At 44.4% G+C, this 22,819-nt stretch overlaps 1 protein-coding gene across 2 annotated transcripts in view; it reads left to right on the forward strand.

The window, feature by feature from the left end:
* The first annotated feature begins 2,832 nt into the window (after positions 1-2,832).
* Positions 2,833-22,819, forward strand: part of LOC119399688 (uncharacterized) — a 44,072-nt gene continuing 24,085 nt past the window's right edge. For both annotated transcript variants that reach the window (XM_037666506.2, XM_049417814.1), the window contains exons 1-6: positions 2,833-2,907; positions 5,817-5,855; positions 8,524-8,631; positions 13,510-13,547; positions 15,766-15,909; positions 20,745-20,764. In XM_037666506.2, coding sequence (XP_037522434.1) covers positions 2,850-2,907; positions 5,817-5,855; positions 8,524-8,631; positions 13,510-13,547; positions 15,766-15,909; positions 20,745-20,764 — 407 coding nt within the window. In that variant the 5' untranslated portion in view covers positions 2,833-2,849. The remainder of the gene's footprint in view (positions 2,908-5,816; positions 5,856-8,523; positions 8,632-13,509; positions 13,548-15,765; positions 15,910-20,744; positions 20,765-22,819) is intronic.

Raw genomic sequence — 22,819 nt, forward strand, 5'->3', positions numbered from 1 at the left:
GTGCAGATGTAGGCACTGATGACTCGCAGGCGACACCACGCGCACTCGAAAGTTCACGTTGCCTTGACGATAAATCCGCTTGATTTCGCGGGGCACATTGCTTCGACATCGAGTACAAATTGCTTTATCAACTGACCCGGCAGCGTCGAGCAGTCTTCACGTAGAAAGCCTGCGCGCGAAGAGGCGCATCCAAGTCTCCGCGTTGACGTCACACGCGAGAGGGCGCGACTCAGAAATGTCGGGGCGAAGAGTGACTGGCTGTGTTTATGCACGTCAAATCGAAAGTAAGTGCACTGAATAGGCATGGAGTTCAGTTGAATCCAAAGGTCAACGAGTCTTGCTCTTCCTTGGTATTATTTAAAAGAAATTGCAACAACAATTTGCACGCACATATGTCGGCACTGCGCCTCGAGGAGACGTATACTGAAGTTCTCATGGCATTAAGCTAGTGAATGACAAATATTAGTAGGTGATTGTGAGAATAACATTATGACAACAATACCTGTGCATTTATGTACCAGTGCCATGATATAATTAAAATGCGCCGTAATGAAGGGCTGCGGAAATGTCTACTATCTGGTATTCTTTAACGTAGAATGTTAAACACAAGAAAATAATCGAACAGACATTAAGACCAGAGAAAGCATGGATGACGTTTTGTGTTGTCCTTAGCTGCACTGTCCTGATTGTGGTGTACTACCTATGTGTATTATTTATCGGTACCTAATAAATGTAAGTGTACTAATTATAGAGGACAAACAATCACCCTTTCTTTCGAGGATCCTGTCGACAAAAGGGCGACTTTCGTCCACTTCAGTTCATTACAATTACCGTCACAATTAGTACATGACAGTTGCCTTTAAGACAACAGTTAACGTCTCTTGCGAGTTCCCTGGCCTAATTGCTGGTTTCATTTGCTTGACTCTAATACCCTTGTTACACAGGCAAGTTAACCGCAGTTACGACCAACCACGGTTAACCGCGTCGAAGCACGGTTAGCCTCAACCACGGTTCGCCGATGTTACACGGCGCACAAGCGTCCTCGGTTAAAGCGGACTTCCTTTGGCGTGAATGGCTCTGCGTGTGGCGGCAGCCCGGCGTTCAACTCGACTGTTATTGCCGCGTCCACTTTCGCATTCCTTGAGGTGCTCCGTAGATGACGCAAATTGTTTTCCCAAAGCCTAATCAGGCTTTCCCTGGTTCGTGCAAAACAATTCGTTCGTTGAATATCGCTATCGCGTTCAGCTCTTAAAGGCGAAGCTAAGCGTCCCCCAATTTTTCCACGAACGCTCGCGGTGTGCACACGTCCTCAATTGAAGCCGCCATTTTCTCGGTTAACTGCCAAACCGAGGTTGCCAAGCTCGGTTTCGTACAACCGCGGTTAGCGGCATAACCGCGGTTTCGCATACCGTGTAACATAAGCGAACCGCGATTACGCGTAACCACGGTTACACTAACCGAGGTTTAGGCTGTCTGTGTAACAAGGGCATAACCTACAAACGAGTCCCCGGGAAAACGAACAAACAATCAAGCGAAGGAAAGTATAGGGGATGTTATTTGTTGTAATTGTGATATAAATGAGAATAAATAAATGTAGACGAAAAGATAAGCTGCCGCTGGAAGGTACCGAACCTCAAACCTTCAAATAACGCGTCCGATGCTGTACAAATTGAGCTACGGCAGCGGTCATTCCCTCATCCACTTTATAGGCTATACTTTTCAATTGAAACCTGGGAGTCTTAATCAGCGGCCTTTCGCGATACAAGCGCATAACTTAAAAGAGGGACTGAGAAACACAAGGATGAGTGCATTGTTCTTGTCTTCCAAGTCTGTTCAATTTCAATCAAACAAGCATCTAGCATTTCATTTGCATCGCAATGCAAATGCTAGATGCTTCGATGGCTGCGGTCGAGACTGCACCCACGGCCTTCCAGTTTCCAGCCGCGATCAGTAACCATTGTAGAGCCGTCGCGGGCTGTGACAAGGATATCACAGCACCCATTCCAAGTGAATCACTATCCACTTGTCGGGGTGTTTTTGATCTTACGGACATTTAGAAAAATGGATATCTACAAAACTTCCACAGCATTATCTGAGTGCGTGTGGAACATTATTAGCTAGTCATGACTAGAAATTCATGATACGCACGTCACGAAAACAATAAGTAGATCCCAATGACTGCAGCAAATTATATATATACGTATATCAGTGAAGGAAAGAAATTTTGAGGGCTCCTTTTTTAGTATTTTGATTCAACCCTAATGAAAACCAGCAGATGAAACCAAGGATGGTATATATGGAACGTTAATTACACTATTCAAGTGTACTGTAGTAATTGTGTAAAGATATCAAGAAAGTAATGTGGACGAAAAGGCAACTTGCCGCCGGCAAGGACCAGAACTACAACCTTCAGATCACGCGCCCGATGCTCTTATCAATTGAGCTACGGCAGCGGTCCTCCCCTCATCCACTTTTATCGGGGATTCGTGTGCATGCTAATATGGGAGTGTTAGTCAACGCCACTCGTAGCCATGACGGTGAGTGTTCATACGTCAAGGGTTAAAGCATGAATATATGAAACACGCAGTCTAATATGTTTAATTATTTATATATTCCATCAGATACGCCTTCTGCGTCAGCAGTTGACGTCGACAGATTTCATGAATAATAACGACACGACGGTAGTTCGGAGAAGCTGTGGAGGAACGAAGTGACTATAATGTCAGACCTTCATGTCATGCTAAATATCCCATATGTGCCCGGAAGGGAATGCATATAAAGAAATTGCAAAACACTATCTAGATTTGTTGGGCAGAACATATGGGAATCAGCGTCAGTCGACAGAAGTGATGACGCTGTGTCTCCCCGATGCTCTTTTCACGTACGTCTCCGTCTTCGCCTTAAGTGGTAAGTGTTTTTTTACCATGTACAAGTATATCCGATATTAGTGAAAATACCATCTCGAAGTTCATGTTATTTTGGGGTGCAATAGCAAAAATTATTGCGCTCACATTTTATTGTGACCTTTAAAAACTTCTTATTTACCAGCAAATTCATGCATGGGCGAAATATGTATCGTTTTTAGAAAAAACAGTGAAACTGCTGTCCTACGTTGTAGGAAGTCTTAAGGTGTAACGAGGAGAAAAATCTTGTCTACAACACGATCTTGTTATCTCGTCGTCTTGTAGGTGGTGATGGACATAGAGAAGTTGAGAAGATTTGTGTGATTTTGCAAAAGGAGAGGTTTTAGTTGACACTCTTCCCTTCGTTTACTTTGCAGTGTATGTATCATAGGGGAGCGCGAATATAGGAAATTTCAAATATTCACTTAGAGTGGTTCGGTATTCGATACGATTTGCAATGCACTTGAACTGTTCGAAGTATTAGAACACTACGAAACTTGATAACAAGTACTGGAATGTGCACAAATATTTACACGTCAAATTCGAAAAATTAGAATACGCAAACTAGTTTACCTTGCGCAATATATTTCTCAAAACGAAAAGATAGATGCTCTTTTGCAAATTTTCTGCTATTATATAAGTGCGATGGCCAGAGCATGTCAATGTGGATGACGCCGAGAATGTTATTGCAATAGGGTGTCAAAAGTGCCCTGAAAAACTCCACTGAAACGAATAGAGACCCGCTGCAAAATTGAACTCGGACTTTTGAACTTTCAACTTAATTTTCCACGAGGTAAAAATCTACCGAAAACTGCTTCAGCGGATCTAGGGGGCTGTACAGGCATGGGCAATGGATACTTCTACAGAAGAAACAGAAGTATTACCCAATTCCAAATAAGATAAGAGCTAGGCGAGATAAGATAGAGAAGAGATGTAATGTCTAAAAATATGCGAAGCCAGCATTATTCGGGGTCATCCTAAAGCGAAGCACCCGGAGTCAACATCACGTCGACCAGTCGTTGTTGCTTCTCTTTTTAGATAATACGAGGTTAGAAGAATAATCTATTGCCACTGGGTCGTCACATCGACGAAGGCAGCAGTCCGAGTGTTCATGATGAAACTTTTTTGGCCAAAATTGTGCCCGGGCGATGAAAATTCAAACTACAGCAATGCACACTCTACACTGATAGCGGCGAACAGAGGGTCGGTCGTCGATAAACTAATATGCAGAAAGTCGTGTCGGCATTTATACATGGGGTATCGAACGTTCAAGCCTTATCGCTCGTGGCTGCGTTAGATCCATAATAATGTGGAACATACTGTGGAAGTATCCCGACATTAGGGCGCGGCTTGCGCAAGGAAGCGGCTACGCGCAACGTAGTTACATAAAAATACAAAACAAGTCGCGTGTGGCACAATGATCAAAGTATTAAGATATCAGCACAAGCTGGCCTAGTGAGCGACTGTCTTGGTTGCCGTGAGGAATGCACAACAATGTCGCTACTTTCGCGAGCACAGCAAGCAGTTATCCTTCCTTGTTGATGACTTCAAGTAACTACACATTTTCTACCATCAAGCAATAGTGTTCTACAATGCATACATTTCCTGTATATGATTTTCTGTACAGCCAAGTTACTTCTTCAAGTCTGCTTGGTGAAGAAATTTTTTTCCAGACGTCAGTATTTGTACTATTCATATTCTAAAGTAACCGAAATATATTAGATTCAATTCTCACTTGCTTTTTCATTACTCTAAATCGCGTTGAGGACGACACATCGCTATTCACACACCCCTAATATTAGGTCAATCCAAAGCAGCAGCAGGCCTCTGTGAACTTATGTAAAGCGATGTAGCCGGTGGATCAGCACTCGTTTACCTCATTATCGTGCTGTCGGTTCTACATCGGCCATATCTAAACGGCTTCCTCAGAGAGCATGCTAATTTGACATGCAGCTATCCTGGTTAACATTTAGCAAGTCATTGTTTAAAGTGAAAGTACATCCCTATTTTTGATGATGCGCAAGTAATCAGAAAGTAGTGTCAAAAAATGGCCGTCAAAGGCATGAAGTCTTTGTGATTGTTTTAGCGTGCAGTCTATTAAGAATAATGTATTGAATATGTCTGTAGGTTGATTTCAAGTTTGCTCTTTAGTCTGCCAGTAAGCAGTTTTACATATGTGCCCACTCCCCTTCTTTTTCTGATTCCTGCCCCCGCCCTTAGTACATATATTCCCGCCGTCTGAGCAATGAACTTTGTGTCCTAAGTATTTGTTTCCTTCAAATGTTCTGCGCACAGAAAAAAACTTTCCTTTGTCCATTGTATAGCGGAACTGGCAAAGACACATTTTATTGGCCGAACATTCGCAGGGTTTGTTCTATATTAGCAATTGTTAGTTCGCGCGTTTTATAATTCAGTGGAGCGCGTCAACTAATATATACACTTAAAATCAGTTCACGAGACACGATTTCTGAAATTACAGTAGAATGACATTTATGAGAATGGTCGTTGATCTTCGAGATTCTAATCTTTCCTGAAATGCCCCAGAATTTATCAATGCATTATCTTATATTGTGGCGTCATCTCCGTTGTTCAGGTTTTTGTGCACTTTATCAAATTTCAGCAGAACATTCGCATGCATGTGATAAGGTTCCCTTACACGAGGACGCAGCCGACAGAGAGCGTGACCACGTGTTACAGTAAAGCCGATTGTCGTAAAAAATAACAATTATGCGTGCCGGTGCACTGTGATTTGAAATACGGAGCACTTCTCGCGTGCTATTTCGCTGGCTCCTTTTAGATGTATATTAACATTGTTTCTAAACGCAATCAGTTTCCTGTTTCAATTTTGTTCAAGAGAAGAAATAATCCGCATATTCATCATCGCAGTGGTTACAATGATATCTACCGTTACAGTTTCCCAAAGCACGGCCATGGACTCGGAGTTTTGCGCAGGTGAGTTGGCCATAGAAGTTTGACCCATTCAAAAATAGGTGACACAAAAGCCTCGTCGAGGGCTCGGCAATGTACGACGCTAATGATATCTCTACATATTGTGCTAAACTTCATAATTTAATAGGGTATATGCAAAGCTTTGCTGATTTTTTCGGGAACTTTTTTTGCATCGGCTACATTTTTACTGCACATGAGTTACACTGCAGTATAAGCTAATAATTTGCGGTAGATTGCTAAATGTTTCCAGAAAACATAGCTTAGCGGAATTTTTTATCCTGAGTTATGCGAAAAAGCATAGGTAATATCCGTCTTTTTTGCACCGTGGTTGTGCTGCGGTTATTCAGTTTAGAGCGTTTTACGGAAGTGCCCTGGACATGCGTAGCCCGCACCATTCACCCGTGCTTTCAGCTCGTGCCGGGCGACGAATTGCGGGTTGATGAACTTGCCCTCGGCCGGGCGCCTATTGCGCCAGGCCTAGGGCGAGTCCATCGACCCCGAAGTCGAAGTTCATCGACACCGAACGCGGATAGGGCGCGAGGCCGTTCTTTCACGTTCTGCGCTCAGTCGTGGGTTGACCAGACGAGCCAGTGTATAGAATGCGCTAATTGACTAGCAAAGGGCAAGACGCCACGCATGAAGGAGTCGCGCCTTTGTAGTCGGACTACGCCTCCTTCTTCGCGATGATTCGTATCCTTCCTCCTTCCCAGCTTAGTGGCATGCTAATCCCCATCGTTCTTGCGGCGCGCTCTTCGCCCTCACCATGTCCAGGCGCCTTCCATTTCCGGCGCTCGCTTCCGTCGCGGCCTCCAGGGTAACCTCGCCAGCCACATAGACAAGGCATATATTCTTGAGCGTAATTTGGTTTCGTGTTTTTTTACGGCGATGGGGGCGATAGTCAGAATGGTAACTATGGAACTGTTTATTGGGTGACCTTTTGCCAAGGAAAGCGAAAAGTGAAATCGCTACTCACCATAGGGTAATACAGTGAAAACACCTGTCTTTGGGTTAACCTTACTATATTCAGCATTTAAGGCGTACTTGTTCGTCTTTTTCAACCTGAAGTCGTGATATTGGCTGTAGCACTTTAATGCGCAATGGCTCGGCGTAGGACACGCCAGATGTGTAATGCAACCTTTAAGACTACTTTAGTATATATTGATAACATTGCGCGTAAGACACGAGTTTGTGTCTGAAAACTTTCATTTACGGAACTCATGAACAGAACTCATGAACTCATGTCAACAACCTGGGACATATTACGATATGCATTCCTGCATACTTTCTCAACTGTCATCCGCCAACAAAAGGCCGAAACCCTGCTTAAAAGCCACTCGCAGCTCCCGAAAGAGATCATCAACACGTGCCCAGAGAAGATGACTCATTTGTTCCGCCACTACGACTCCACTATGGCCAGAGAAGAGAAATGTCTTTATGGGCCGGGGCGCAATAACAACTCACTGACCTTGAACCTAATGTGGACTAATTTTCGTTGGAAGCCACAGAGGACCAATGAATAAAAGTTCTTGACTGACTGACTGGAAGCCACAGTGATTAAACAGGAGGTAGAGATGAGGAAAAGGCCATACAAACACCAGTCACTGACGACAGACTAGGCTGAAAGTCGAGCCATTACCACAAATGACTTGCGTTAGACTGGCAAAGCGGTGGTAAAGAAGAGCTGTTTCATCTGATTCCTCAAATGGCAGTCCCAAGGACATTCAATTTCTGATATTGTTCCTGAGAAAATTCAGCACGCACGGAGCATTGCTCTACCGCCAGAGCTATGGTCAGGAGCAATGAGCTCCATCGCTGTCGAACGCCCTGTTGTCCCCTACCCAAACGCGCACTAAGGACCGCCACGAACGCAATCCCTTCGCCAGTCACCACCACCGCTGCGAAGGCCGTAGTACCCGCCAGCCGGACAGCGTTAAGGCCCGAGGATCTCGAACGTTTCACTTCTTCCGACCAGCACCCGAAATGCCTCCACTGCAAAGCAGCCGGCCACATCTTCGGATGCCATGAAAAATAATGATGGAACTACGCCGTTTTGCCGCCAATGACCTGAGTCAACTGCCCACCTCGCCCACTGTCCACCCATCTAAGCCAGTATCCACTATCCACCGACTTTCTCCACCATTTTACCATCCCCTACCCACCTTCCCACTACCCACAATGCACCTATCATTCATCCCCTATATTAATCCACCATAATGATCCATGGTGCTTTCCACTATGCCCACCATTTTGTTTTTTCTTCCAATAGGGATAAGGTGTGTGATTCTAGCAACATGTCTGTAGGTGCACCAGGTATGGTTGCATTCCTTGTTTTCTGTAGGCCGCTTTCATTGCTGGAGGTCCAAGCCTAGCTAAGAATGTTAGGAATAACCCTTTTGAAAAATTTCTGTTGTTGATACGTGAGACAATTGTTTGGTGTATATTGCGCAGTTCTGCTAGAGCTCACATTCTTAAAATTCAGAGCAAACGCGAATTTTAACAGACGGCGTAGCTAGCCTTTTTTCGCGAGGAATCGGCGCGTAATTTTGCTTTGGCTGAGCAACGGAGAGGAGATGCTAAGCTGCTTAGCTCCTTTTCCATTGATCATTCTTTAATTCTTAAGGACTGTGAAGCTAGAAGGTTTGTGTATATATTTGTCTTTTTCTGTATCCAGTTGCCAACGGCTCGGGAATACTCTGCGTGAACCGTACCATAAATCATACGTTATGCGCCGAAGAGGAGCCAATGGTTGCTACAACAGCGGAGACAATAAAGAGCCTGGGTAAGACACACAACCTCTGAATCTTATGTGATTCGCAAACTAAGACAACATTGTCATGGGTTCGCCATGCACGGCCTTATATCAAGGCTTCTGCATGCCGTTAAATGGTCTTTTCGGGAGTTGTCTTGTTGCAAAGCTTAGGAATATTACTCTAAAGAGTTTTCATTTATTCTTCAAACATCGATGTGATGTATGCCTAAGTGGGTGGCTTAGCTCTGCCATTGCAAAGTTTCTTAATCAGAGCAAGAACTAACATCGAAGGGTGTCGTCGAGAGCTTTTATATATATGAAACCGGCGCATAGTTTCAGAATGCGTAAGCCAGATACGAAAATGCCAGGTACGACACTTGCAGAGCAGCTGGTACTTGTCTAAGCGGGCATTCTTCGATCAGACGTATTAGCAATGATAAGGAGTAATACCGACACAGAAGACAATCACCTATGTTTTTCTCGACACAGTAAGAGCGCTTTATCAGCTCACTCACTCCGACCTGAAAACAGTGCATTCACTCACCTCCGTCGGCACCTTCATACACTTCACCTAACGGCGAATCCGCGAATAGCTACATTTCCCTCTGCGTTTGACCACCGAACCAAACTGTGGAGATTTAAAAACCGCGGAACACATTTTATCGAATGCCCGGAGAAAACACAAGATTCTGAAAGATTGTCTCTGGTGTAACAGAATATGAATTAACAAATAACAGAACATCTATTAACAAAATAATAATACTATACGCCATCAAGGGTCATACAGGAGTGCGCATACGAACAGCACTGGCGATGCGGCTATTACAAAGGAGACGTTTCTCCACTTATGCAGGGGACATCCCAGTATACATTCGCAAAAAACGAGCGGACGTCGCGCAGTCCACTACTATACCCGGATACAAGTCAAGAAAAAAGCGGCTTTTTGCCGTCAAAGGACCCTCCTCCAGCCAATGGCATCGCTGTGTAATCGTGACGTCGCGGCCAACCGCCTACGCGCCACGCTCACGTGAGGAATAAAAAAAGCGTGTTCATCCGAGCTTAGTGACCTCAAACAAAATGGCCACCTCCGCTGTTCGCGTCAATACATCGGCGTCGTCAGTGTCATCGCGCTCCTCGCAAGCCGACCTCAGTGCGTTCATCCCAATTTGGATTCTACGCAAAGCCTTCTATATGGGCTGTGTGCACCCCATATAGAAGTGTCCATATCGAAGTACACACAGTCCATATATGGGCTGTGTGCAGTCCACACTAAGCTGCAGCAAGTAAAGTATTTAGTTGCTTTGTACTTAGCTTCCGAGAAAAGCGCATAAGCCAGAAGAAATTTGTTCGTCAGACAGAAGAAGAATCGATACGCAGCCTGTTGAGTCTGCACGTAAAACAAGGCGTAGTGCGCTGGCTTAATGCATGCGCTGCATTAAGGGAAGCAAAAGCAAAACAAAACCGTGCTGCATCTATTGCAGTTTTCGAGAACGCGAAGTGAAGGAGGTACCCGTGGCATTTTGCGGTGCGACAGCACACGCACGGAAACCCACAGCGTTTCGCCTTTGTTCCATTTCAAAACGCGGTCTCACACGCATCCATGCGGGAAAACAGCTTTCAACGAAACTGCGCACAATTGTCTTCCCATAGCCTTATGAGAGCAAACATCTCCACCTCGGTCCATGCACTCGTGGAGCTCATTCCATCACTGCAGATACACATGCACACATGCGTCTGTTTGTATGCATTATGGCCGACAGTGCCGACGGCTAGACGCCACTGAGGTGGAGAGCAAAAAATGTTTTGCGACATACTTACGTATACCTGTTCTCGTTAAGGTCACAGACGCCTTAAAAAAGCCAAATTAATAACGTGTTTGCACGAATGCATGTCAAATTTAGAATAGTAAATGGCACATTTTAAGTAGTCTCTGGGGTAGAGTGTATACATTCGTATTGACTTCGACAGCGAATGCGTTTTTCAAACTCAGTCGATTGCTTGAGTCATTCGAGTCTAATGACATTAAATATAACTGTAGCAGGCACATAATGTCATTAGATGTGAATGTCATTACATTCGAATGACATTAAAGCGTCTAGTGTGACAGGGGTATAAGTGAAGCTTTACCTGAAGCCACCACCATTCTTTTAGTGTGAATCAAATCATGCGCTCGGGCTCTCGGCGTCTCCTCTCGTCGTAGTCCGTCACGTTGTCTCCTGTCGCCGCCCTTCACGGTCAAGCAAGTGGCAAATTAGACCGCGCGCTAGCCATGGAAAAGTTCGCGAGAACATGTGCTCTCCTGCGTGAAACAACAGCACGTGCGCTTCACCGAGTGGCAAATAACACGACGCCAAGACTCAGGAAAATGTCTTTTAAAAACGATAGTCTTTCTTGGGGAAGTTAAACGCAGAAATTTTGGTCTGTCTGTCTGTCTTTCTGTTTGTCTGCCTGTCACCCGATTCAGCCACCCGGCCAAAGTTGAACCACTTGCTTACCGCCCACCCATCTTGAACTAGTACGGCTGTTCATACTAGTGAACGTTGTCGATCAAAAAGTAAATATTACGCATATCTGAGGCGTAACATCACTAGGTAATTATTACGTGATATGTTCCTTTATTAGAAAATACATAGATACATAATTCTAAAGACCCTAGTTTCTTAAGCAGCGACTGCGGCTGCGCTGAAAATACCATGCTATGCGCGCCGACGAACGCCCTCTGCCACGGAGGAAGGAAACCCTCTGCACAAGCTCATGTTTCCAGATGTACTGCCAGATGGCGTCCATATCTCACGCAGCGTAAACGCAGCGCCTCCTTTATCGTCTTTACATGGCATTTGCAGCAGAGCACGCAGATGCGCGGCCAATTTTTCTGCAATGGACGCTTGCTGCGGTGGGCGCTGAACGCTGTATGCAGTTCTGTCTGTAACAATGAGAGGACGCTGTCCTCTCATTGCAACTTACGTGTCCCAATGGGAAACACGGCCGCTTCTCGCCTCCCCAGGTTTCGCGTTAGTGGGGCTGTTTAACACAGCCATCTCAAACTTCTCCATTTTTTAACCCGAAAGTGTTTTATGCCGTGGTCCACCAAGACTTCAGTGACGTATTTCCGTCACGGAAATGACGTTGAAAGAATTTACACGAACAGATGACAAAGAAAAAATGTTCCGTCAACGGGCATCGAACCCACAACCGCTCGGCCCTCAGCAACAGATGCCGGGCACGCTATACCCACTGCGCCACGGTCAGACTCTAGAGGCTTTACAAACGCGCCTTTTATATCTACCACTCTCCCGGTCAGCGGGGTGGTGTTGGCTTCTGGGAGCGGTAAAGTAATTCGTTATTACTGTGGCCTCCGCGATTAACACCTGCAACGCGTTACACGTCCGTCCCATTCGGCGCGTTTTCAATAGAAGTTCAATTTTGTCAATGCCTTAACACACCGCGAGGTGGCGATCTAAGCGCAACCGTCGTAAAAGCGTCAGCCTCGCTCATAGCATCACGCTAATCCAAACCAAAAATAGCTCTGCGACGCGCGCCTGCCTCACCTGGCTGTTACACCGCGTTCACCGCTCACACTCTCGCCCCGAGAAAAATTGCGGCCGGGGGGCGGCAAGACGCGCTTTTCGTTTCCCTCTAGTCCGGCCGTGGGGTTCAATCACATTTACCATGCTGCGGGATGGCGACCAAGTTCTGCGTCCAATATGCGGCGCTCTTCTTGCTATCACACCTCGTTCTCTGAATACGCTTTCACCGTTAACTACTACAGCTACCACAAGGTTTTGTGTAATCATTTAACGTGGACGTTACTCGTCGGGATGGAGATGTACCACCCATCATCAAAGTGGGTGCATCTACGTTAAACAGTGCTATAGCTGCCGGACATCAACGTGCATTGTGCAAACTCTCTTATATCAATGCACCGTAAACATTCAGTTACTTCTGTAAGGGCACGCTTTACTTTCGTGTTATTCCGATTCCTATGACGTAGGGATCAACCATCTTTTTTCATCCACCATTCAATCTATGATCTAGTCACCTGACACCCGTCCCTGCTCAAAATATTTCTTCACCAAACACGCGGTGAGGTACTAGCGCTATATCAGAATGACTAAAACTCCCATTCTCCTTATCATGCACATACTATCATAATTGTACAAATTTCCCGAAAGAAATCGCAGCTGCGCGAACAGTTAGAAATCACAAGAGCTAGCCGATCTACGATTGTGCCACTTGAGATATACTTCACCATTCCTTAACTCTTTCAGCCCTGGAATTTTTATTTGTGTCCGATACCTTTTTAGTACGCATACTGCTAATATTTACGGTCTCAGAAGACCACAAACAAGAAATTGAGCAAATGGTATAAGTATTTATGGATTTACAGACATGGCGTGAAATTAGGTCACCAGTGCTCAGTGGTCATAAAATAATAAATATGGCTTTTTCATCCCTGCTACTCACTACAGTACAGAAATTCTGAACTAACGTCGTATTTGGAAGCGTCGAAGTCCTTGAAACAAGTTCAGGACTTCCCGACGCCACAGCTTGCCCGCCTCGGAGTCACCCGTGACTTCGGTCAAGCTTCTTCTTTGCGGCTCCCAACATCGCAAAAATGCCACAATCGTGGTGTAGATTAGGATAGCTGAAGAAATACCCCCCCAAGATTTGGCAGTTTTGGTTCAGTTTCTGAGATGCTAGGAGAAATTTTATTTGGTGTCGTCAGTTGAATACGCCAGGGCCGAAAGGGTTAAAGCTGAGATCCAGGCTTGTTGTACATATAGCTTTTTAGAGAACGACAAAGTTATTTACGAATGCACCAAGACTGTTTCACTAAATGTGAGTTGTACGACATCTCACAGTATCTAATATTAGGCAATTTTTTCTCCTATTTTTAATGCGCGCCAGGTGAAGACATTAGTGAGTGCGAACCACCTAAGTATCCGGTAAGTACAATTTATAGGTCCTTGGAATAACTGAAAACTTCAATTATATTTCACATCATCAGCAAAACTTCAGTAAAGTATGAGATTCAGAGGAAGTTCACATCCAATGTTGTCAGTACGAGCTTGGACTATCGCCATATGTTCATAGTTCTGAAATTTCGCTTTACATACATATTCATATATATGTCTATCAAATACCCCGTCTCCTGCATTAGCGGCTGCACAAGTTCAAATATATACGGCTAGGACACGATATCTAAAATAAGTGCAACAGCATCGATTTCACGTCTCATCAATAATCTAGAGCGCGATTAAAAGGCGCTCTTACACGCTGTTTTGCATGAATAGACACTTCATGATTTCCTTCCTTGCATGCTTCTTGTTCTTCTTGTGGTGCATATACCGCAACAGATATCTCACGGCAAGAAAACGCTCTCGCGGCGCTTCTTAAAGGTGGTGGGCACAAGGTGTGTTGTCAGGCGTTGGAAATGGGCAACATCTGAAAGCTTAGGAGATCTGAAATTTGGGGAAATTGCGCAGCTTCTTTTTTGCGAGTCAACTCATGCCCAGTTGTTTCTTTCTTCGTCCTCGTGTTGTTGCGCTGTTTTGAAGCTGAACACTTAAAAACGCAAGATACTTGAATGGTTCCTGTGGGGCTATTTGGGAAGCAACAATTGTCACTTCTAGCAGCCGCAGTAAATTGAAGACAAGATATGAGGGACTGACAGAACGAGACGAAGAGCACAGGAGGACACTCATGCATTGAAGTGAGCATGCTGGTCGCGTAGTTGTCACCGATACTTCCAGCATATCTGTGATTCGGAAACAGAGTAGTGGCTAATGTTACGTTATTTTTTGGTGTAGTGTTGTACAGATGAGCATACTCAGTCGACAGCTGTGCAGTGCTTGGAATGAGCTTGTCCAAATGCCAGGTTGTCTTTTGTGTACCGAAAAAATAAAAGGTAAAAAATCTGCTCGTATCAGCGCACGAGTGTTCTGAGCAAAGCTGGTAAAAGTTGGCTCATCATAGCCGTAGCGATTAACACTCTAAACAGGCATATAAATCATGTCGGTCATTGTGTGATTCGGGCGTTCAGTAAGACCACTCGGTTGAAATTGGAAGGCATCGTAGGCTTGTTTATTGTTGCAGGGAAACGAGGCAACTGAATGATGATATTGAATAAGAAGTAGCAACCTTGTTTTTCGAGAAGCTTACGAGGATTGCCCGGATGCAAAGTGATGTATTACATTAGGCAGCCATTGACGGTCCTGGGAAACTGTTAGGCGGGGGTTCAGTGACGTCATAGCAAGTCGGATAATCTGCTGCAATGGCAATATGTTCTTTACCTGCGGGGGAGGGAGGAAACTGATCAAGATGGTTTGAAGACATGTATCTCTACTGTCTACGTTCCGTAAGAAACTCCTACTGCCTCGTTACACCTCAAGTCAATTGGCTATTTTGTCACTGGGCACAAACGTGATTCACCTTTCTCTTTTCAACGCGACGCCCTCTTCTGCGGGCGTGGCTACATACATATTTCTGTCTCGAGGGTATTCTACCAGCAGAACTGTTACGAATTGCAACCTTTCTCACAAATGGCTATGTAAACAACGGCACCACGTTCGAGGCAAGCCATGATAGCCGTCAATCAGGTGCCAAAGTAAAAGTGTGATGGTCATACTGCAGGTAAACGCAATGCATGAAGACAACGAACTAACAATGCTATTCAAGAGGGCTTGTTGCTGAGCTAGTTCGTTCATTTTTTGAGAAAATAGGTATGGCGCAAAAAAAGGACAGGTAGTCACCTAACCTGACCCCGTGTTAGTCACCTTGTGTCTGCACTTCGTTCCAGTCTTTTTTGCGCAATACCTATTTTCTCAAATAAAAATCCGCTTTCGGGCGGTAGGAAATTGATATGCCAGAAAATAACATGACCCACTGCAGTCCCAGCGCTGCAGTCGACTGTAGGTGGCGCACCGCTAGGCGCGCGGACAGGCATTCTAGCACGCGCTCGTGGGGTCCGGAAACTTTTTCGGTTGACTGTGCGTACGGTTGATGTCAAGCAGTAGCCGACCAACGTCATCATTGAAACGTGCCATTGTAGCATGGCATATAGCACCCCATTGCGTAATATATCTATGAATGCTTGAGTTATTCTGTCTATTCCACATGGGTAGCGTTATTCACCAAAACGAAAATAATAATTTTTCTTTGCAGCTACCCGCTTCCCAAAACCCCCTTTACCTAGTAGGTTACTCCTCATCACTTAATAGGTCCAGTTACTCATGCGTAGCGTCAACTTTCCACAACTTCAGTATTGGCACTGCGCTGTATCGACAGCTGCTCTTGAAACAAGCAAACGTGAGTAACACATATAATATTTATTACTAAAATTCTTGGCCGGCGAACATCGCATCTCTGTCAACGACACTATTAAAACTTGTAAAGGTATAACTGCCGAAAATGACCGTGTGCCTTACCTTTTGACATTGTCACAAGTTCATTGATGTGGGACGTTGTTTAGTGGAGAATTTTCAATTCACTAGTTTCTTTCACTGAAAGCAACAACGCATCCAGGGAAGTAATATCGGCGCTACAAAGAACGTACCCAAACGACTGTAATAAAAGTTGTCATACATAAATAGAGCTCTTTTGTGACATTGTGACACAATAAGATCTGTCATACTGTGACACTGTGACACAATGAGAGTCAAATTGTGACACTGTAAGACGGTATTACTGTCTTCAATGAAATGGTCATTTCACTGGAAACATTACAATGTGAGCGCGAAATTCCACGGAATTTAATTATTTCCATACATATGCAGAGCGTTCTTTCCCTGACCAAGTTTACGCGAAACTCAGGCGTTATGTTATGTATATTTGACAACGTACAAATGTCGTATGTGTAGAAACAATTCACATGAGTTATCTTTAACTTAGACGCTACGTTTTGCTAATGTGGACTCATTGGACCTAAGTGTGCTACCCTTAATGGTTGCCTGTTTCTGAGATGGTCGGCTGTTCGACATGACCAGAATGATTCAGCGCTTCAATGACTCGTAAAAAAAGAGATCTTGCCTCGCATTTATTGAGATTTCTTTAATATGTTTTTATTTTTCTTTCTCCCCCTCTTTGTTGTCTATTTACCAATCTAACCTATCTTCTGATTCTTCCCTGCTATGTTCTTTCCCTCTCTATTCCCCCTTCCCGAAGAATTAGGCAGGTGTCGTGCTATTTTGGGTGGCAGCTGTCAGCCTGATGCCTCCCTATTTCATCCGTGTCCTTGCGTGTCTTTATATCCAAATCAAATAATATTTATTAGGAAATTACTAAATAATTAGGGCGCCACAATTATCAAGCTGATGGCGGAAAGCATAGGGGACGTGAGTAGGAGAACTTATTTCCAGTGTAGAGGTGTAACATAAATGGATTGATTGTAGCTTGAAAAATAGCATGCCCGCGACGAGTACAGGGTCTTTGTACTAAGAAACTGGACCCTCGATTAATCTATGTTTCGTTACATTGATAGTGAAGGTGTTAACCCGGGAGCTTCTTGTACAATCGTGATCACTTGAAGAGGGAACAATGAAATTCAGTTCATAGCGGCTATGTCCTGTTGGCAAGCGCAAAACGTTCATAACACGAAATGTTCAAGCGCAAATATATCTCTTGCAGTTCAATAGATCACATTCATATCGGTACATAAAAAGCAACCTTTGTAGAACGCAGTTTCGCTGCTCTCTCTCTTATCATTTAGGAGAGTATACCAGAGAATCCGGACATCGATTTTCGTTCACCATTTTTCATGCCACATGGCCAACGGAGCGCTGAGAGACGAAATTGGCGGAATGAGGAATGCTACACAGCGGGAAAAAACAGTGCATATAAAAAAAAGCAAGGGCAGGACGCTGACTAAAACCAAACAGCGTGAACAGCAATCTCTGTCCGATAACCCAACGCGTACGACAAGCGGCTTACTGGATACTGAAGTCTGAATCAGAAGTTCTGTTGCAAAGAATGGGTGCAAGCGAGTCGTTTGACTGTTTAAAAAAGACAAAAAATTGAAAGAGCGTGCGGCCCTTCATCTCATCATCTACCTTTTTTATATACTTTGCCCGATAGTATTGTCGTGAGTTTCGGGGCTTGCTTAAAGGACCTCAAGCACTTCGGTTTCAAAGGCGACGAAGTGGTTTACTCCTCGCATTCACAACCTCTTTCTACAGGCGATATCTCCTCCTCGCCACTTATTTCTTTATAAATAAAGTGTGCAATATCAGCGCTAAGCATTGAGCCTATCCGGATTTTGCACTTGTCGGCCAAAGTGAAGAAAAATCAGTTGATAGAGCACCATCGCCATGTGCGACAAGGAAGAACGGAAGGGCGACTGCATGGCAAAGCACGTTAGGAGGTAACTCAGAGCTCATATTTATCATATATGCACCAATTGAGAGTATGCATCCTAATGAAGTCACGTGAATCACCGTTCTGGCGTCCCGAAATGCGTGAAAAAGACGAGCAATGCCAAGAGAAAATAAATGAAACAAACGAAGAACGTTCTTTTCACTTCGCATCTTCGTAATCTGAAGACAATAATTACAGGAAATAAGGAAAGCTAATAAGGTGTTGATGCTGTGAGGTCCATTTCGAGAACTGTGTCTCTAGAATTCAGGATCTAGAATCATTTCAACAGCCAGATAGATTTCTGTCAAAATGTTCATATTTAAAACGAAATGCACGAAATGCCTTATTACGTAATTTACTTATTTCGTAACTTCTTTATTCTCTTTTATTATATCTATTTTTCTTTCTCTATATATATATATTTCTGTTCCTTTCTCGTTCTTTTTTATCTCTTCCCTTTCTTTCTCTCTCTCTCTTTCTACTGTTCGCTTCCTCTTTCTCTCTATATAGTTTGCTCTCTCGCTTTGATTCTCTCTCTTCCCATTTTTCTCTTGTTCGCTATGCATGCTTTACTCGCTCCCGTCCTCGTTTACCTCCTCCTGCTCCTCACTTCCCTTTCCCACCTCCAGGCTATACTGTTCTATACAAGCCTATGTAGCGCTCTGCTAGCGTGCCTGGAGAGCCGTCTAGGGGTTATGGTGGTCGACTTCGGATCATGGGTACAGGGGATCGAATCCATCCACGTCAAGAAATTGTTTTCGCCAAGAATTTCTCTCCTTTTCTCTCTCAGTAGTCGTTCTCCCACCCATAAACTTAATGCACCTCACGCCAGACAAATCGGTGCACGTGTACTGGGATCGAATCAGAAGAGGAAGAAGGTAGCGCGTGCAGGTTCATTGTGATGATAATATATATGTGTGAAAAACTTCGTACTGCAATATAGAAAACAAAAAATATTTATTTTATATTGACAGTTTCGGCTGGCGGTCCAGACTTCTTCAAAGTATGTAACTGAAATGACATGGTAACGCCTTACATCCTTCAAACAAGGCTGGACCGCCAGCCGAGACTGTTAGGAGAAAATAAATATTTGTTTTGTTGCCTATATTGCAGCACAAAGTTTTTCGCAATTTCATTACGGTAACCACTTTTCTTTATCCACACACACACACACACACACACACACACACACACACACACACACACACACACACACACACACACACACACACACACACACACACACATATATATATATATATATATATATATATATATATATATATTAGGGGTGTGCGAATATTCGGAAGTTTCGAATATTCGTCGAATATTACATTCGAAATATTCGTATTCGATTCGGAAATCGTGTATTCGAAAAGTTTCGAATATTCGATAAATTCGAATATTCGACAAAATCGAATATGCGATTCGATTATCATGCATAAAATAACTCGTCTTCCACATTTATCCTGCGTTCGTATAGCTAAAAACGTTGCCGAGAGGAGCGATAAACATCGTAAGTAAACGGGGGCACGATCTGCCTGCGACGAGCGCCCCAATACGTATGATTTATTGCTGGTGCATCTCCGATGTGCAGCGCTGTTGGCGATCATGTAACCGTACATTTTCAATATTATGCGGCCGTAACGTGCCGCACTACCACTCGTTCACTATGCGGGGGCACTTCTGAAGAAAGACAGTGACCCATGTGACTGGTGGCGGACTGTAGGCACCTTCAGATACCCCAGTCTGGCAAAGCTTTGCCATATATGTACCTCCCTATGCCAGCCACTTCTGTTCCAAGCGAGCGTGCCTTTTCAGGTGCAGGGGAGGGGGGGGGGTTGTCTCTGTTACAAGGGAGCGCCTGCTGCCTGATCATGTGGAGCAACTCATATTTCTTCATGATAACATGTAGTCATTACTTTCATTGTGCCGTGATATTTGGTTGTGTTGTGATGTGCATTGTGCTAGCCTGAACATTGTGTTCTGGAGATAGCAGTGTATGTTGTGTTGCCAGTCAGGCTGTTAATGTTTTTTTTTTTCTCCAAATAGCTACATGTTAAATAAAATATCGTTACTGTGGAGGCGTTCTTCCTTTGATATTCGATATTCGATTCGATATTCGAAGGTGGATATTCGTATTCGATTCGTATTCGAAAAGTTTGATATTCGCACACCCCTAATATATATATATATATATATATATATATATATGTATATATATATACCACTTCACCACAGTGTGCATGTGCTCCAGCGTACTAAGGGTGAGCTGTTTATATACACAATTTGCCGCTGGTGGTACGCAGGGCATTCAGGTATTTTAGCGTAGCAGAGGTTTGTTCACTTAGATCGCGTCAAAGGCGCACATTAACGGTCTTTGCCGCGCTCGTCTTTCGCCGGAGTAGGTATGCGCGCTTACCTACTCCGACTGACTGCACTTGGCTGTGCTCGCGCGCTTAAATCTTGAGGGGGGGTGTGTGTACGTGTTGTGCTTCTACACCAAAGTTTGCGTTGAAGAATCAAGGCTGCCATGCTCGCTGCAGCGGCCATGTTTGCGAAAGGAGTGAACTTTAGCCTTTCTTCGTATGACATTTGATTTTGTTGCTATCGCAATTATTGCTTGGCCCTATGCGTGACGCTGTCATTTTTTTACCATGCTAATATTTCAATACGAGCGCACTGCGAGCAGTTAACTTCCGTTTTTGGAATATTTCTTTAATCCGGCGTAATTATAAGAAGTGTTTACCATCGTAGTGACTGCAGTTTTCTTTTTTTCTTCCTCTTTTCAGTCAGAAAAGGAATGGGACGAGTGCGTATTTTGCATGAAAATTACTAATTTTATTATTTATTATTCACTATTAAAGTACAAACACCTTTTTGTACGACTCTCTTCTGTGGTGATAATTAATACAGTCTCTGTGCGTTTTTGCCAATTATAGAGCGGTCACATGACCGTATTATAAACGGCAACTTTAGAAATTCTGTCGTAAGCTCCAGACAGAGGGCATACATACTGACGGACGTGACCATAAGAAATTTGGATAAAAACGCTGGCCCTGCGAGGCACACGCAGCACAGTCACATCGAAAGCTGGAAGAGCCGTCTTTCTAGAGCTCTTTGTAAACTTTCTTGGATTGACTATTACAAGTACAGTTGCGAGGTATTTGTAATGCAAGGTCACAATTTTTGCAAAATTGGGAAGCACCCATTGTGCCATTGTTTGCTATACTTACGAGAAGCCACGTGTCCACAACACATCTGTAGAGCAACATGTGCACTTTGTTGATGTGGATGATGACGACAAAGAATTGTGGCTGAGCCCTTTGTGATGAGTGGCAAGCTTAAAACCACTCGCTCGCTACGCAAATTGCGTTGTGAAACCTAGTTTGTTATTTTACTCTTCTTACACGCAATATTGCTTCTGTTAACGTGAATATTTGATCGATGTGACGCCTGTATAGGGTCTTTTCGCGGACAAGTTTGAAGAACCGGTTTCCTCCTGCGGTAGAACACTCGCGTGCCACGCAGATGGTCTGGGTTCTTAGGCCGCTCGATCCTGTATATATATTTTTTTTGTCATTTCGCGCGATAGCTGCTACGGACACCGGCGGCCGTGGCAGCGGCCGTGGCAGCGGAAAATGAGATGATTTTGTGGTATCATAACAACTTTCGCGGTAGAATCAGTTTGAGAGCGAATCGAACCGAGAGAGAAAAAGAGAAAGAGCACGCTCCTTCTAGAAAAACAGGATGGTTGACCATCATATATATATTCATAACGTGGTGGTCAGCTTGGGATAGGACAGAGGGGGAAGGATGCCCTAGGAGAATGTGGACAGAAAGCAGTGTAATCAAATAAAATGAAAAATATTTATTAACAAAAACGCAGGTGTTGTAATAGGTGAACTGAACAGTGAAAGTAGGTGATATGGACAGTTTATGTAGAATAGTAAAAACATAACGAACACTCATTCGACACACACCCAGGCACTTTATTGGTGTAACGATCAAAGTTTACAGAAAACGTCACTGGGTTCCACAAAGCTAGAGAGAAAGTTCAGTGATTTGCGTTGTTTCGGTGGGCGAGACCATGGTCAGAACAGTTTTCTACCAGAGAGGCGCTCCAGCGCGTAAAACGTATCCAAACAAACAGACTCTATAAGACGTCTTGACAGGCGCAAAGGGCCCTCAACATGTGTGGTACCGCATGGTAGAAGCGTACACTCTAACCTGGCGTCACATCGTATTTTTTAATAGGACAGACTTCCCTTAGGAATAACATATTTACAGGATAATCACGAGTGGCATGTCACGCCTAAACAAAACAAGGTGAAGTCGTGCAGAAAGTCTAACAAGGATTGGTAGAATCATCGTCGTGTCCACCCTTGTAAGTCCGGAGGGCGACCAGGACGGTGACAGGTTGCTCTGAGGTGAAGGCGTGCCTACTCTAGGCCAGGTCATTTCCACAACAAGCGTGTCACGTCCACGTCATTTATAGAAGTGTCACAAAACGGACGTGTGGTTCTGTACGATGCGCGTGTGGCCTGTGCGCGGTCACTACCAGTGTAAGCGCCACGCCGACTCGAAGTCTCCGAAACGCCAGCTCATCTGAGCGAGTAAGCCCACTATAGAGGTCGAATAACACGCTGGTATGACTGCTCATGCGGTGAGTCGTAGACATTCTTGTAGCGCAGCCGTCCTGCGCAGTTATCTTCCGGGAATTGCGACAGTGAACAAAATATTACCGGCAGGCGGCTGGCAGAATCCGCCTCTAGCTGACCAGACACCACCGCCCGTTGAACCTTATTTCAAGTGTAAGGCGCAACGTTGACAACGGAGAAAAGGGAGAGCACACACACACACGGGG

The sequence above is a fragment of the Rhipicephalus sanguineus genome, chromosome 7 (assembly GCF_013339695.2).
Source record: "Rhipicephalus sanguineus isolate Rsan-2018 chromosome 7, BIME_Rsan_1.4, whole genome shotgun sequence".
NCBI lineage: Eukaryota > Metazoa > Arthropoda > Arachnida > Ixodida > Ixodidae > Rhipicephalus > Rhipicephalus sanguineus.